Below are 17,885 nucleotides of genomic sequence, written 5' to 3' on the forward strand. Positions count from 1 at the left end.
AAGAGGTCAATTCCCCAAGAAGACTTAAAATCCCTGATCTGCATGTATCTAAAAATAGAGCATCAGAGTAGATAAGGCAAAAAGCTGCAAAGAGAAAGAGATGAATGAATCCTCTATTTGAGTTGGAGACTTCAATACCCTTCTCTCCATAATTGATAGATCCAACAGGTCAATTATTAAAGACATAGTTGAACTAAACTGCCACTGACTATTTAGTCTTCTAAATTCTTCTGAAGTTCAAACAGAATATTCACTAAGATAAACTACATTCAAGACCATAAAACATCCCTTAACAATTTTAGAAAAATAGAAATCATACAAAACATGTTCTCAGACTATATGCAATTAAACTAAAAATCAATAAGACATAGCTGAAAAACCTCTAGAGATTAGAGATTAAACAACACATTTCTAAATAATATGTAGGTAAAAGAAGTATTAAGAGAAATTATAAGGATATTGAAAAGGAATATTAAGATGTTTCAAGACAATTTAGCACCAGATATTATTCCAAGTCTGGAAATAGGCAAAATATAATTTGGTACGATTGTGACAGCAAAGAAAGACTAAACAAAGAGATTGAAAAAAACCTACAGAAATGAATAAATCATTAAAAAAAGGAAGAACAACCACTCATTAGACATAACCTGGACAGAGAGGATAAGGGCTGAAAAAAGCTCAGAATTTTTTAAATTGTAATGTTGTAAAAAGAAAAGGACTGATTTTATTCAAAACGAAATTGAAGATTTCATCAAACTATAACCATTCCTTAAAAAGTAATCTATTTACAACATTAAGTACCTCAGGAAAACCTTGGTCAATACATTGTATTCATTTTGCTGCTTTGTGCCCCAAAGCTCTTTAAATCCTTATTCTTCAAGATCAGCTTAAGTATTTGGATTCTTGTCCAGTATCACTGTTCTTCTGCATTGCTATTTCTCTAGTTTTCCAGGATGTGGAGTTTTTTAATCTTGAATATTAATCTCAACCTATATAGGATCACACTAAAACAAGTCAATACAATGTTTAGATGAATTTCCTTTCCTGAATCTCCATCAAACCCAGTAAATTAAGTTTCTGAGTACGATTCATTCACAGCATGGCTATCCTACTTACAAATATATACAACACTGTCTTTAAAATATTTATTTGTAAAGGGCATTATTTCACCTCACATAATTTTCTTGTATGAAATAATTTATGTTTGCCAATATAGGAGAATAAAAAAGAAATGATTAGAAAAAGATAAATGGGATTACTCCAACAATGTATAATGTTTGCAGTGATGTAGAACACATAATTTCTCTTCTGGGTTTTAAAGTAACTGGTTTAACTGATGTCACAAAGTTCAGGTGAAAAAAATTAGGATGCTGTAGGCATATTTCCTCACTCAGGTTAATACCTACACAACAGAGTAAAATTTTGAAATTTAGTTTTATTTCTATACTAGTTTATAGAAGTTTTACTTTGGAAAAATCATTTTATTTTATAGTAAGTGGAATTTTGCATACTCACCTACCTAAACGCAACTACTCTCAGATAAACAAGCTATTTTGAATCTTCCATTTATCTGCTAGAAATATTTTTTTAAAAGGCTGCCTACTAGAAAATATCATGTGGAGGAAATAAAATCTCTATCATTTTCTCAAAACTGAGAGGAAAAGAAAATGTAAATAGAAAAAATAGTGTAAATCAAAGCACAATACATTTTTATATTTATTTAGGAGAGTCATTTTCAAGAACACTTTCACATATATAATTATATTAAACAATAATTGTTATCCAAAATTATATAACAAATACAATTTGATCAATATATATTATTGGCTGTCAATCAATAAGAAAACTCTTTTATCTAATTATTGAAGCAGGCTGCTTAGCAACACATTGCAGCCATTTTTAGCTATACAAGCCATTTAAAAAGTAATAAATTGCTTCAAAAAAAAAAAAAAAAAAAGAAAAAGAAAAAAGGCAATGTACCTGGCACTGATGCCGAGGCCATAACATTCTCCTGTTGATTATTAGCCTTTTCACTGTAAACCAAAATCAAACAAGACCATTCGAAGAACATGATGAAGCCATACAAAAATAAGACCAATGTAGAATCATACCTGGAGACTAATAATTATAAGAACAAGCCACACTAATAATTAAACATTCCCTTTACCCAGCTAATATAACTGTTTCTTCTTTATTCTAACTTCAGCCCCATGCTATGCCTACTGCCTCTTAAATAAAAAAAGTTTTCTAACTTTAAAAAATTTTAACTGATACATAAAAACAAAAATTATACTTATTAATGGGGCATATTGTAACAATGGATACTTGAATACCTATCATAATGTTTAATCAGGTTACACATATTTTTATCCTTGAACATTTATCATTTCTTTATTTTCTAATTTTATTGGTTCTTTTTAGTTATACATGACAGAATCCATTTTGACATAATTATAAGAGCATGGAATATATCATGCTCTAATTAAGTCCCAGTACCTCTTCTTTCCCTTTCTTTCTCCCTTCCCTTCCCCCACTCCCATTCTCTTCCCTGTAATGATCTTTCTGCTATTTACTTATAATTATTTTTTCAAATTAATTTCTTGTGGATATACACAATGGTGAGACTCACTGTGATTTATTCATATATGTACGCTGGAAAGTTATGTCAGATTCACTCCACTGTCTTTTCCTTTTCCTCTTCTCCCTCCTTTCCCTTCATTCCCCTTTGTCTACTCCACTGAACTTTTTTCTTTATTCCCCCCTCCTTTAATGTGGATTAGCATCCACAGATCAGAGAAAACATTTGACCTTTGGTTTTTTGGGATTGGCTTATTTCACTTCGCACAACAGTCTCCGGATCCATCCGTTTACTGGCAAATGTCATTCTTCTTTAGGGCTAATATTCTATTGTGCATATCTATATATCACACTTTCTTTATCCACTCATCTGTTGAAGGGCATCTTGGTTGACTCTAAGATTAGCTATTGTGAATTTTGCTGCTATAAACACTGAAGTGGCTGCATCACTGTAGTATGCTTATTTTAAGTCCTTTGGATATATACTGAGGTGTGGGATAACTGAGTCAAGTGGTGATTCCACTCCTAGCAATCAAAGAAATGCAAATTAAAACAACACTGAGATTTCATCTCACTCCAGTCAGAAGGACAATTATCAAGAAAACAAATGTTCTGACATATCCAGGATTTCATTTAATAATGGAAGGAAAATATATGGTTACTAAGAAATGTGTTGATACAAAAAATAAGAGTTTGTTGTTGGATAAAGCAACATTTTTTTCCCTCAATCACTGCACATCAGTTTATGTACAGTCAAAAGATCTGTACATATTTTGCAATCTGAAGACTGTAAATCATTTTTTACTTAAGTCTGTGAAAACAAAAGTTTCTTTGAAGGAAAAAGTATGCATTTTTAAGTGTTCTATGGAATCAGTTATTTTTATTGTATCAATGTAATTGTTTTTAAGTGTTCAATGTCTACACTGCAATATGAAATGCATTAAAACATCTATGTTCCATAAAAAAATTTTTAAAAAGAATACAAATAACAATAAGTGTTGGTGAGGATGTGGGGGAAATGTACACTCATACATTGCTGGTGGGAATGCAAATTATTGCAAACACTCTGGAAAGCAGTATGGAGATTCCTCAAAAAACTAGGAATGAAATCACCATATGACCCAGCTATTCCACTCTCAGCATATATTCAAAACATTTAAAATCAGCATACTACAGTAATGCAGCCATATCAATGTTTTTAGCAGCACAATTCACAATAGCCAAGCAATGGAACCAACTTAGATGTCCTTCAGATGAATGGATCAAGAAAATGTGGCATATATACACAATGTAGTATTACTCAGCCATGTATAATGTATAATCCTGCTTTTTACAAACACAAACCATCAGTTATCAGAGAAAAAACCATGATCTGAAGATAAATCTTTAATGATTATGTTGAACAGAACGAAATTAAAATTTTTTCAGTTCTTTTAAGGAGAAATTGATAAATAAAATAGAAACTATGAGTGAATTACTTTGGTATGTTAATTGTCCTAATAAAAGTATTAGACTTGTCACAGGAGTGAAATGTGATAAAAGATGTTTTAAACACTTCCGGTTTCTTTCATTTTAGAAAAAAAAATTTTTGGCTAAGAGAATACAAACAAATTAATGCAGCAAAGGACAAAAATAAAAATAGCAAAGAAATTATAAAATGATTCAAAAATAGTATAAATACAAGGAAAAGGGGAAGAAAGGGAGCAAAGAAATTGCTCATTTCATAGAAGTTATAAAGAATGAATTAAAGTATACATATTATGCAAATTATATTAATCACAAAAAATTATTCATATTTATATGTACTTGCTTTTAAAATTCATTTCTAAAAGATAATGGCTAAATTAGGAAGTGACCTATATAGAATTATATGTAAATAAGCCTTTAATAAGTGACATGACCAATTTACACTTTTTAGTTATTGCAAAGTACAATAATATATTGACTATTATCTCAAAAATCAAAGGAATTTTGGTTAAGATGGAACTGAAATAAACAAAGAAAAATTCAAAAATGAGCTACCAAAGAACAGCAGCACATTAGAATAAGGAACTTAATTATATAAAAAAATAGATTATACACATTATTTATAAATGGAACTCAATAAATCAATGTCCCTCATTAGTATTCTGATCATTCTCTTAACCACCTTCCAATCCAGTTATTCAAGTATGTTTAGCCTCTTAGCCTGAATCTTAGATAGGTTATAATTTAGGAGAAATCTAAGTTAGAAATAAAAACAGACTTTAACCAGTTTGCTTTCAGTTCGTTGCTCTATAACCTTGTTCTAAACACTGTAGAGTGAATCCTTGCCAAGTATTCTTTCACTTAAGAGATATGAAATTGAATCTAATCCTATCACTCCAAAAACTTATTTCATATTTAAAAATTAATATCATTGAGTGTCATCTGGAAAATCCATCCCACTTTTATTCACTTTGACAAATACTTTCTTTTGCTTTATCCTCTTTTCTAATATTCTTACTAAACCCACTCCATGGAGCATCACAAAATAGAATGGCTTAGGCTGACTTAAAAATATTCTATTTTCAACCCCTTAAGACAATTTTACCTTGCACAGAAAACAACTTTGAAAAGTTAACTATTTGTCCTCTTACAGTGCACTGAAGAACCCACCCACTTCTTCACATAGAACCTTCCAGTTCAGAAAGGAATCAGTTTTGTTTTCATTAACATACCCAAAAGCACAGGTTAATTTTATCAAGAACCCTATGCATTTATACAAATTAAGGATAACTTCAAGTTAAGTTAAAATGCAATGTGGACCTTACAAAAAGATCATATGGGACAACTGAGGAAATCTAAAGATTAACTACTTATTAGATTATACAAAGAAATTGTTTTTAATAAAATAATGGCATTTGGAGTTATAACAAGAGGAAGGAGGTCCTTATCTGATGCCTGACGTTTTCACAGAGAGAAGGGGTTTAACATCTAAGATTCATATTAAAATAATGAAATGAGAGAGTTGAAAATAAGAGAATAAAAATGAACAAGATTTGTCAAAATTCATAACTGTTGAAGCCAGGCGTTCATTACACTATTATCTCTGTTCTTTACATGTTTCCATAAAATAACTATTAAAAAAAAAAAACAGATGAGGTTGACAAACATCTTTGTGATAAACTGAATAACAGCCAGCCCCCAAAGAAGTATGAATATGTTTCAGTATATGGCAAAGGGAAATGAAGTTTCAGATGGGGTGAAGGTTGCTAATCAGCTAATCTTGGGATGGAGATCGAGAAACCTGGATTCTCCTGGTAGGCCCAACGGAATCATAAGCTTCCTTAGCCATGGAAAAGGGATGCAGAAAAGTTATTGTCAGAGTTATGACAGGTGAGAAAAATCAACTGGCCACTGCTGGTTGTGGAGATGGAAAAGTGGTCACCAGTCAAGAACCACGAACAGCCTCTGAAAATTGTGAAAATCAAGAAAATAACGTCTCCCCTAGATTCTCCAGAAAGGAATGCAACCCTGCCAACACCTTGATTAGCCCAGTGACACCCATTGCAGACTTCTGAACTCCAGAAGATAATAAATTTGAACTGTTCTAAGCCACTAAGTTTATGGTAATTCCTGAAGTAGCAACAGGGAGTTAATAACAATCTTCTAGTAAAATCATAACTTTTTATTTACCTGAAAGGAGATAGAGATTTTACTGAGAATTCAAGTGAAATATGTATTCCATCAAGTAAGTTAAAAATTTTCAAATCAGATACCTTTACTACTTTAAAAGGTAAAACTTACTTCTATTCCCCCACCCTACCCTTCCACTTCTGGTAGTCACAATTACTCTTTTGTGGCTGAATTATATTACCACTCCTAAATGTTTCAAAATATTAGAATATACCATCTCTACTAGTTTCTCATCACTTTTCTCTTACATAAAATTAAATTCTTGTATGTCTACTATTAAAACTACTGATTCTACTGATTAGAATAGCAATTAATGTAACCTTAATTCTAGCTATCTACTTACTGAAAATATTTTAATCTTAATCAAATTCCTCTTGGTCTAATTCATTTGTCTCTGACAGTTCTGTACTGTTTGTTTTTACCATCCCTGACCTCTTTGTAAAGCTGAGACATGCCTGAATTTCCCACTTTCTTAATATTCTTTCTAAAGAAAGTTTGAGATCATCTACCTGTACTCTTGAGCTTTCTTCCTATAATTCTCCTGTGTCTGCTTTCCTAACTTTACATTCATCTACTCAAATGTTTATCCACTATAAGCATTTCCCCCATAATTAATCTAACTTCTCAATTTATTGTACACTACTGATTTTTAAACTTATAGTTTGCAGAGCAATAGGTTTTTAGTCAATTTGTAATAAATAGACTGAACATTAAACCATCTCATCAATTTTCTTGACAGCACACTGATTTTGTGTTCATTTGGGTAAAGCATTAGATTTCTAATGTCACTGCAATTTGTAGCAGAAATACAGAAAATATATGACAACTTTCTCTATCAATCCTTACTTTTTAAATTGACAATCAAAACAACCATCGCAAAATGATTTGTTTATTTATAATGAGATGTAGGCATCCTAGTAAGAAGTTTATTTCATGCTATTGCTAATTCCAGAGATATTTATTAGAGATATAATTATAAGCACTTAACTGAAAATAAAACATTAAATACTGTTTTCAATTTCATATTCATTATATTGATTTATACCATTGTTGAATATTGTAGTCAAAATCATTCTATATACCATCAGTATTAACAGGTAATTTGGGATATTCAATAGAACTAAAACATACTTTTCTAATATATAAGAAAATATCATAGGTAATTTTTGCTGATAAATCAATTAAAAAGGCATTATTTCACTCTTATTATAGTTGACTGCCTGAGTAAGGTTTATGTCCTATTATTAAAGTTTTATTTATAAATAAAATCTTTTTAACAATGTCAAAATACCTTCTTGCCATATTCCTTCGGTGACTAAGAAAGTTCCATTTAACCCATCCTCTCCCCAACTATAAAAGCAGTCCTATTGTGTACTTTTTGGAGGTATTATGTTCTATTCCTCACAACTATCTTCTCCAAATCCTTTAAATACAATTTCTAATTTTTGACTTTCTAAAACTTATCTTCTATGTATCTTCATAAATAAATATTAACATTATATAGAAAATTAGGAATGGTTCTCCAATATATTTATTATTTATTTCTTTAAAAATCTAGTATAAAACACAATTTAAGATTAACCTTTCAAATATTAAAAAAATTAATAAAAGTTATCCTCTAAATTAAAAAGGAAAACTCTCACTACAAACAAAAGTTTTTATAAAGATCACTATTCGGACAGTTAAGTAGTACCAAAATATCCATTTTCTCTAACAAAAACTTAAAGCAGAGCTTCTACTTGATACCTTTATTGGATAGAGTCAAAGTTATGGCTGTTTAACTAGTAACATAAATGGTTTTACAGAACTATAATATAGCAAATCAGTACAAGCACCCTATTATAAAAGTACAGAATTTAATCCTATGATTTTTTTCACAGGCACATCGTCAAGTGAAGACAGAAGGATGTCTGTAGAAATAAACTAAACTTAAAGAAACAAATTTCAATAAATCACTAGTATTAATCTTATAGATAAACATACTTGCAAAGTATGTAAAACTTAAAATTAGTTTTATATTGAGATACATATAAAGTATAATGGTATAAATCAATATAATGAATATGAAATTGAAAACAGTATTTAATGTTTTATTTTCAGTTAAGTGCTTATAATTATATCTCTAATAAATATCTCTGGAATTAGCAATAGCATGAAATAAACATCTTACTAGGATGCCTACATCTCATTTATACATATAAAGTATAATGGCATTTATACATATAAAGTATAATGTTTTTAAGAATGTAAGAAATCTCATACTGTTTATTGACAATATACTAGCATCAAAGAACCTTTTAAGAAAAAATGTGATTGTTCCGTATGGTAATTTCAAAAATCTATCAACATGCTTTCTACATGTCTACAATTCTTTCCTCAAGCCCGCCCCTATCCGCTTATGCACTCAAATAAGAAAAGCAGAGAGAATAAATTATGGAAAAATCAGGCTTTGTTTACTGGTTATTAAAAATATCTTTTAATTATTTTTGTTCTTGTTAACATCTCAGTCCTAACAAGGGTAGTTTAATTTTTCATGGTTTGCCTCCATTACCATTCTTAAGGATGTTCGTGCTCTACTGTCCTTTTTAGTGACTGGAACATGAAGTCAATGTCAGATCAATACATAATAAGTTATCCCACAAAGTCAACTGTACTACATTTACCAAGCATAGAAATGAGACAAGTCTACACATTTCAGGGATGTTCTATGGTTCTTTTCATGAACGAAAACTACAGAAATGTGGAACTATAATTAAAATCTTGTGCCAATCTCAGTTACAGAAATACTTAAATACAATGATGTGTCAGGGAAATGTGGATACAATAGAAATCTTGGAGAAGAGAGAGTAATCAAGTATATCTGAGCATTTAATCTCCTTTTAGCTTCTTAGGGTCCTGAAAACCCCAACTCTCTCTAGTCCATGTGTTTCTGATTTTATACATATTTACTTGGGAAGATATCTAGTATGAGGATCACAATCATAAGATTCACTTCCAAGCACAAATTGCATCATAAGCATTTATAAAACAGCTTATAAATGTTTATGAATAGTAAATTAGTTCATTTAAGAGTTCATTCAGAACTTTAGGAATTATACTATGTGGGTACTGGTGATACTTTTATTATCTATTTTCTTAACTAGATTTAGCATCCTGTGTATTTGTACTATCAATCTGATAGTTCTGAACTGTTTCTCTAGTCACCTGGAAATAAGAATGTTCCTAATATTTCATTCAATAAAAGCTGAAATAAATTTAACTGAAACTGCAATCTTCTTTTCCATATTTTCTTGAAAATTATATACCATGTTCCTTTATTGCCTAGAGTCAAAGTTCTGAATGTTTAACTAGTAGCATAAATGGTTTTACAGAACTATAATGTAGCAAATCAGTACAAGCACGTTCCTAGAGTGGTATCATTCTTTCAGTGATGATTTCCTTCTTTATGTAATATAAAGTTTATTTCATAAAAGTTCTTTCCAATAAGTTATTAAAAATAATACCTAGTTTTTTCTTAAAAGTCACTCTGTAACAGCTTGATCCTATTTGTTCAATAAATATTTGACTACATTTTGTGGTCAGCACTTTTCATACATCAGTAATACATATGTGAACAAAATAAAGTCCTATCTTCATGGAGTTTATATTCTAATGGGATAGGTAAACAAAAACTAAGAAAATATATAATTTAATAACAATTGTAAGTGTTAAGAAAAAATCATCAGGATAAGAACAGAAAGTAAAAGAGTTGAGTAATGATCAATGAAGACCTCTCTGAGAAGGTAACAGTTGGACTCAGAACTAAATGGTGTAAAGGAAGCAAGTGAAGTGAAGGGAGTAAGTAATTATATGGGGGTTTGGCAGAAGGTAGGGAGTGTTCTAAGTAAAGAAAACAGTAAATGCAAAAAGCCTTGAGGCACACACAACATGTCCAAGAAATAGCAATTTAAGTCCAATATACATGGTAAAAAGTAAATTTTTGAAAAGAACCATTGAAAATAAAGTCTTGTCAGGAGTCAAATGATTTAGAGGTTTAGGAGATATAGATTTATTATTTTATTTTTTAAAAAAATGAAAAACCATTGCAGAGTTTAGAGTAGGAATGGCATGATTTAAATTGTAAAAGGTTTCTTCTATTTTAATAAGACTGTAGCGAAGCCTGAATGAATGTTAAACTTACCTACAATCTTACCAAACTTGCAAGACCTAAGGATATCATTTAAATTTTCTGGCCTCAGAGGTTTCATCAGTAAAATTACAATATTAACATCTTTTTGCCTTGCTTTTCTTACATAACTATTATGAAGTTCCAATATTTTCTAGCTAAAGCTCTCAAAACTAATTTAACCTGACCAACTTGCTAAATTAACAAAAACTCTGCAATTTCACTGTACAACATACAGATAGATACTAATGGTTCACTGAATGCTTAAAACTAGTAAACTACTCTTCAGTTAAAACACCCACATTCTACTGCTTCCAGATTAATAGGTGTGGACCGGTTAACTACCTGAATGAAATTCATGTATATACGTACATGTGTATACAAACATGTACATATGTATACACACATGAACTTGACACTAAGTTTGTTTCAAAAAGCATGTCTTTACACTACTTTAATAAATCAAAACTGCAAGTTATACATATAAATTTGGAATGATTTATGGAAGAGAAATCTACATAGAACTCCAATCAGAGTAACTATCATCACTTATTGTAGTGAGGTCTGAGTGAAGCAAGAAGAACACATAGAGGCTATAGTAGCCCAGGCAAGAGATGGACCACTCAACACACAGTAAAATAAATCTTGGTCGTTCATCAAGTGGCATGTAAATTAATACATATGTTTTCAAGTAAAATGGTTAAGACACACATCATTAACAACAGTTTTCTGTTTTAATCTCTTTCAATTAACCAACCATGTATATACTGCTTCATTCATTTAAAAAATATATCAATGCCTACTGTGATGCTTCTCAATATTAACTATACATAAAAATATTCTGTAGGGCCTTTTTTAAAAATTGCAACTACCTAGACCTTATCCCTAGAGATTTTTATTCTCCAAGACTGGAGAGGAGCCAAAAATCTCTTTTAAACAGCAGAGTTGATAACCACTGACCTGCTAAGTAGTGTACACTCTAAAAATAAGGAAGTAAACTAAAACAATATATTTTCATTTTTAAGAGTTCATAGTATAATGGAAGTGAAAGGTTTTTAAAAAATCACCAGGTACTAAATTAACACTATAGATATATATGTCTATATCTATATAAGAAAACAGAGGAAAAATAAATTAAATAACCTTAGTAGGTAGATGAGGAGGCAGTGGTCAGAGCCAGATTCACAGTAGTGATGACTGAACTATAAGATAAAGGTTAAATTGGGAGTTCTTCAATTATATAAAAGGTGGAAAAGGCATTCTAGTCATAAGCTACAGAACAAGAAAAGGCATAAGATATGTAACAATATAATGCTTTCAGGGAACAAAAAATGCCTTAGGAACCAGAGAAATGAGGATAGAAAGGTAAACAGGAACCCTTCTGAAGGAAACTATATGGAAATTAAGGTAAGCAGTACCTTATATAAAGCAGTGGTTTAAAATCGTATTTCAAAGAATTCAAGTTCAGGAAAAGGGGTTCATGTCTTTCGCAAATAACAGGGGCATTCAAATACAAAATGAACTTAAAATGATATAGTAAACTGATGTACTAAACTTTTTTTCTATGTTCTTGAACTTCTTATAGATATTTCATTGATTGTAAAGGGTATAGCTTTACACTTCTCTTTTTTAAGGCTAACAATTCCCTAATATCTGTCTATGAATATTTACAACAGAAACCAAGTATTTTTAAAATTTGTCTTCATTGACTGGATAATTTATTATAATTTATAAGATAAATTATATATGACAATAAAGTACATTTACTTATTTATCTTAATAGGTGTTATTTACCAGGGATTCACATAAAACTTTATTTTTTTGTAGACAACCCCTGCTCTAGGGAAACCAACAGAATTTTTAACAGGAAAATGACAATATTAACATTGTATTTCAGAAATAATATTACAACAAACTTGTAAGTGTAATGAGGTAAAACAAGAAGTGCAAAAATAAGTTAGGAAGTGGTTTCAAGAGACCAAGTGAGAAAATATCATGGAATGAACAAGTACTGGTAATGGAGAAAAGGGAATAAATTTCAGACACCCTAAGGAAATAGAATGACTTGATGACTCATCAGATAGTAGATGAGGGGGATGGTTTTCAAAAAAACAGTCTAAATGTACATTTTAATTATGGCCATGTTGAAAAAGACTGTTGAAAACAGTCTAAATGTACATTTTAATTATGGCCATGTTGGCACCTTCTGGCCAACTCCTCAGTACTCAGAATAAAATGTTCTTTGGCACATTTAATCAATGAGTCTAAATGAAGTCCCATTTTAATAACAGCTCTAATTATGGAATTTTCTTAATCAATTTTTATACATTTTATTGTAGACTAGGTAACCTAAAAAATACAATCATAACCACTTTTTAAATTAACTATATTCCTATTCAAGAATGCCATAGTATTTTCCCCATTTAGTAAGACTTCAGTACTATTAGTACATAGTTTATATAGCTATCTATCCTTATAATTTATTTGAAAATCATTACCTATTATAAGATATATTATAATAACAGTTATATTTGTTCCACTACAAAAAAGGCAATTTAAAAATTTTTAATAATATAAATGTACATTTTATCACCCTTTCCAAACTATGCATTACCTTTACCTTATTGTCTTCTCTCATTTTCCAACAACCTCTTTCAGATAAGACCTGAAATATTTATTCCCATAATACAGATGCAGTAATGAAGTTTAAAGGGAGATAAATGCCTTTCTCAAGATAATCTATCTGGCGAACAGAGCTTTAGGTAAAACAAATTTTCTGACTCCTAAGCCAGTGTTCTTCCAACCATGTCACACATTTTTTTAAGTAATACATACTTAACTGCTGCCACTTCCCATGACCATCTCTTCTCTGGATAGGTAAATGACTACATGTTCCATTTTATTCTCTTACATTCACATGTTTTTCTGAAATATTTGATCTGAATATTTTCTTTACCAGCTTTCTAACCTCAACAGCCCAATACTAGCCTGCTTCAAAAGTTTATCTTTTCTATACCAATTTATCTCTAGTAAAATTCTTTAGAATCACTATTTTATCCATGAATTGAGGGAATCTGGAAAATTTTTCAGAATCTGGGAATGGAAATAGTAACATGTCAAAGATTAGTAAATTAGAGCCGAATTCCCCTGCCTAGCAGTTCAAATTTGGCCTCTGGTACTCTTTAACACGTTTATCTCATAACCATAGCACTATTAAGCCCTTCTTCAATATGACAAAATATCTATTATTTCATATTGAGAAAAATATCAAATCTCAGTGTGTTAGAGTTAAATCTATTTATTTAATCGCATTCTGAATAAAAGTGGCTTTTAAATTAATAACTACAGATTTAATGCTTTTATAATGACCTGCTAGGAACAGAGACTGAGGCAATGATTGAACCTTATTTCATTTATACATCATTTCTTACTACAAAAGAATTCTTGAATAATTCCAAAAAGAATTTCCTTAAAGAACCAAAATATCTGGTACTTAATTTCTGTGATTTCTATAGTTTACTATTTTTTTCTTATGTATTTAAGCACATTTATAAAGCTCTATTCATTTTTATCATACAAATGACTTAAAGCTTTTTCTTGCATAAACCGTGTCAAAAGCACATTTCAAAATAACCAAAGAAGTGCAATAAAGATTATAAATCACCTTAGACCATAAAATGATATTATAATATCTCTACATATTAACATAACACTTGTTTTGTAAATTCTCATCTTCTCATCCTATTAGAAACTCTTTATATATTTTTTTGCTTATTCATTAGGAATTCAACATCAAAGTATAATTACCTAAAATATTTCCTCACTAAACTGTACATTAGCTATTTTTGAGTTTTAAAAATATTACAAGTTCTCACAAGTAGTAAGACCATGAAATTTGCTTGTTTATACATTTATGAAGAGTCTAAAAATCTGGGGATGTTTCTCTGTTCATAATTTTAAGGCAATGCCACTGAACCCTTTAAAATAGATATATTTATCCTGCCATCATTTACTTAATTCTAGCAACATGTTATTAGCTTTATTCATTTTATACTTGACAGTGAAACAATTTCTCTGAATGCCAACAGAGGAAACCAAATGATTATCTTCTCCTTCAGTTTACTACTTATTCATAAATAATATATTTTGTCCACTACTGGGTGGACAAAACATTATCTTGCAAATTCTACTTTGTGTACTTTTCTTCCCCCTAAACTCTCATTGCTTTTTAAGTTGATGCCAAAGTTGATGCCTGAAATATCTTCATTAATTCAAATTGACCTCTCCACAGGGCTCTTTGCAACAGACTCTGATGTTGGCATCTCAACAATTTCCAGTCCCTAATGTATGTGTGTTCGTGTTCCCCTTATTTCTTTTCGACAGTAAAATAAAGAAATGATAGGCATTAAGCCAACTTACCTTGCAAATCTGGAAATACTCTGAAGTCAGGGTTTCCTGAATCTCCTCTCTAAGAATCCCTGCAGTTCCTCCTGGATGCAGGGAACCACTTCCAGCCCCACCACCACTGTTACTGCCACTGCTGCTACCACTGCCAGGGGAGGAGGCAGTTAAACCATCCAAAACTTTTCGGAAATTAAACTTCTTCATTTTAAACACTGTTGAGAAATTCAAAGGAAAGGAGAAAGGGGTGACTTAACACATGGAATTATATCAGGTAAAAGCTTTTACCTTTCCATTAGCCAAAGCAAGAGTAGCCAATTCCCATTTTATGAGCATTGGCTATAACTAGGGGAGAAAAGGAGGCTTCATTTTTTCAAATTTAAATTTTAAAAAAATCGTATCTTTATAAATAAATAAAACACAACTACAAGAGCAACAGTATTCCCTCCTCACACATTAAAGATGTTCAAGGGCTTTCTCCCCAGCTGTAGCTACGCTTTATCAGCACTGGGGTAAAAATAAAAGGCAGTGTCATCATCGTCATTAGCATTATATCATCATTATTATACAATCAAACCAGAGTCCAATAGACTAAGACCCCCTGTGTCTCTCTTAGAGGCGGGCTTTCTTTCTAAAGGTTCAGTACACAATATTTTATTTTCAGAAAAATGATGTTGCGGGGGAGCCAGTATTTACTCTGCCACCATCTTCCAGGCTATCTCCCCATCATATTCAAGTCTCCCTTTTTCTCACTAGGGAATTTGGAGAGTGAGAGGCAAAAGTGCCTTTTCTCCGTCCCCGAACCCAAAAGCCCGAAACCCAAAATCATCTGGGGGTGACCCAGAGGCAGAGCCGACGGGAGGGGCGAGCGGCGACAACCGCTGCCTGCACTTTCCCTCCGCCTCCTCCTCCCTCTCCCCGTCTCCTGCCCCCTTTTCTCCCCGCGTCGCTTGCCCCCCCCCCGTGCGCCCGCCCGCAGCCGCCGCCGCTGCCGCTTTCTCCCGCCGGCGGTCCGCTCTTTCCGCAGCAAGGTGGCGGCTCTCAGGAGACGTGAGGCGGTGGCGGCAACGGCTGCGGCCCGAACCGACGCTCCCGCTGTCCCTCCCCTGGGCCGAGCACCGTGGCGCTGGGCTCCCGCCCGCGGGCGCGCGAACACACAAACACCCTCACACTGTCGCGCGCCCAGCTGGAACACACACGAACACTCTCACAGATATTCTCGCGGGCGCTCTCACACATGCACATGCACACACACGCACGCGCGCACACACACACACACACAAACACAAGCGCACAGGTGTGAGGGAGCCGCGGCTGGACGGCGGTGGCGTCCTTGCGGGATGAATATCTGACCCGGGACTAGGCACCTTCCTCAGACGCCACTAGTCGCCTGCCAGCCCGGGAAGCTGAAGGCGCGTAGGGTGGCGAGCTCGCAGGCGTAGGTCCGGCCAAGCTGCGGCCGCTTTTCCGATCCCTGCGGTCGCGGCGCCAGGCGCTCTCCGAGGTCCTAACAGAGCAGGCGGGTTCCACCACAGGCTCCGCCCTCCCGCCGTGGGAGGCAAGCCCCGCCCCACCGACCCCTCGCTCGCCCCGCCCCCTCCCCGGCTGCGCGGGCGGGGAGAGGGGCGGAGCGGTCCGGGACGTCAAAGGGAGGGAACCGCCTTGCCGCCAATCCTAGGCTCCATAGCGCCAAGTTCCGTAGTCTCCAGACGCGGCAGAAATTTGAGGATAGGCCCGAGGAAAAGCCAATGAAAGGGGGAGGGGAGAATTTAGAAAAGTAGGTGAGGTATTTGATTGACAGCAATTTTGACGAGTATAGCCGGCGGTGTTTAGGGGGCTGTAATTGGCGCTACCTGTTGAAGCAAGTGTAAATCAATAGAATGCCTGCAAACGTGCGAACTTGGACACCTGGAGTCAGTCTGCAGGGTTATCTTAGCTCCTGCTTTGGCCGATGTTATGAACTGGACAGGTGTTTTGTAGCTTTTCACCTCTGAGAACCTCTTCCCGCTCGCCAGGTGTATCTGTTGAGCTCCCTTCCTTCACTTACCCTGCCACCTGCACTCAACTTTATTTGCGATTAACCTCTACTGAGCTGTTACCTATTAATGGCTTAACGGGTCATTTCTGCCAGAGTGAATTCCATTTCAAATGAGTTTTGACATATGTAGGCTTGAAGATCATAAGGAATTGATTACTCACCTGGTTCACTCTAATAAGCACAATTACTCCTTTTACTCGTTTTCACATATCCAAAGATACTTAATTTTTTAAAGATGTATTTCTCTCACTTAGTAAACCCTGTCGAGAATACATTTCAAACATTTTTCTGTGAGTCACAATAATCATTTTGGAAGCTGCACCACTCGGTGCAGTGCATCTGGATGGAAGGATGTTGTCTTGAGCGCTGACTTGCTATTGAACTGGGGGAAATTTGGACCTAGTTCTATCGATCTGTGAAAAGGAAGGCTGCTAACAACTAACTGTATACTTCAGTCTGGGGCAACACAACAGAGCTCATAAGTAATCACCGCGAATATTTATTGTCTTACATCTTAGAGATCTAGAATGACACTTCTCTCCATCTCACCCCTCATTCGGGGTGGGGTGATAGAGAAAGGAGACGACTTGCAAGAGATATGACTTGCCTAAGCTCATAGCAAGGAAGTAATAGAGAAGGAATAGAGCTCAGTTTTTCAGATCTTTAACTCAGTTCTCATACTCTCATTTCAAATGTCTGTTTACTCCTTTTTGTGACCCCTTACATTGTCTCTCACTATTACAACTAAACAGTAACTCTTGAAGGCAGTCTTGGGATTGTATATTTCTCCTAGCTTGTTTAGTAGCTGACACAAAGATTCACTTATAATAGGCTCTTAAAGCGTTTGAACAGTTGATTTATTAATCGTTATTAAAGATTTACAAGGTGGCACCCAATTATATCATGCTTGGGAAAGGTAAAAATAAGGGCGGAAACAAATGCCATATCTATGTAACCTAGGTCTTGGTAGGGTTTTCAATCCTTTTTTGGACTTATATATGTATGCACTCTTTTCTCACCTTTTTCCTTCTTCTTGACCCATTGCCC

At 33.6% G+C, this 17,885-nt stretch overlaps 1 protein-coding gene across 11 annotated transcripts in view; it reads right to left on the minus strand.

Annotated features, from left to right (window-relative positions):
* Positions 1 to 16,289, minus strand: part of Stxbp5l (syntaxin binding protein 5L) — a 424,978-nt gene extending 408,689 nt beyond the window's left edge. For 9 of the 11 annotated variants that reach the window (XM_047563364.1, XM_047563362.1, XM_047563358.1 and 6 more), the window contains exons 1-2: positions 16,168 to 16,289; positions 14,819 to 15,015 (exon numbers count right to left, since the gene is read on the minus strand). In XM_047563364.1, the coding sequence (XP_047419320.1) occupies positions 14,819 to 15,007 (189 nt within the window). In that variant the 5' untranslated portion in view covers positions 15,008 to 15,015; positions 16,168 to 16,289. The other 2 variants (XM_047563354.1, XM_047563355.1) reach the window with 2 other exon arrangements.
* Positions 16,290 to 17,885: the final 1,596 nt, after the last annotated feature.

This window comes from Sciurus carolinensis, chromosome 9, assembly GCF_902686445.1.
Source record: "Sciurus carolinensis chromosome 9, mSciCar1.2, whole genome shotgun sequence".
NCBI lineage: Eukaryota > Metazoa > Chordata > Mammalia > Rodentia > Sciuridae > Sciurus > Sciurus carolinensis.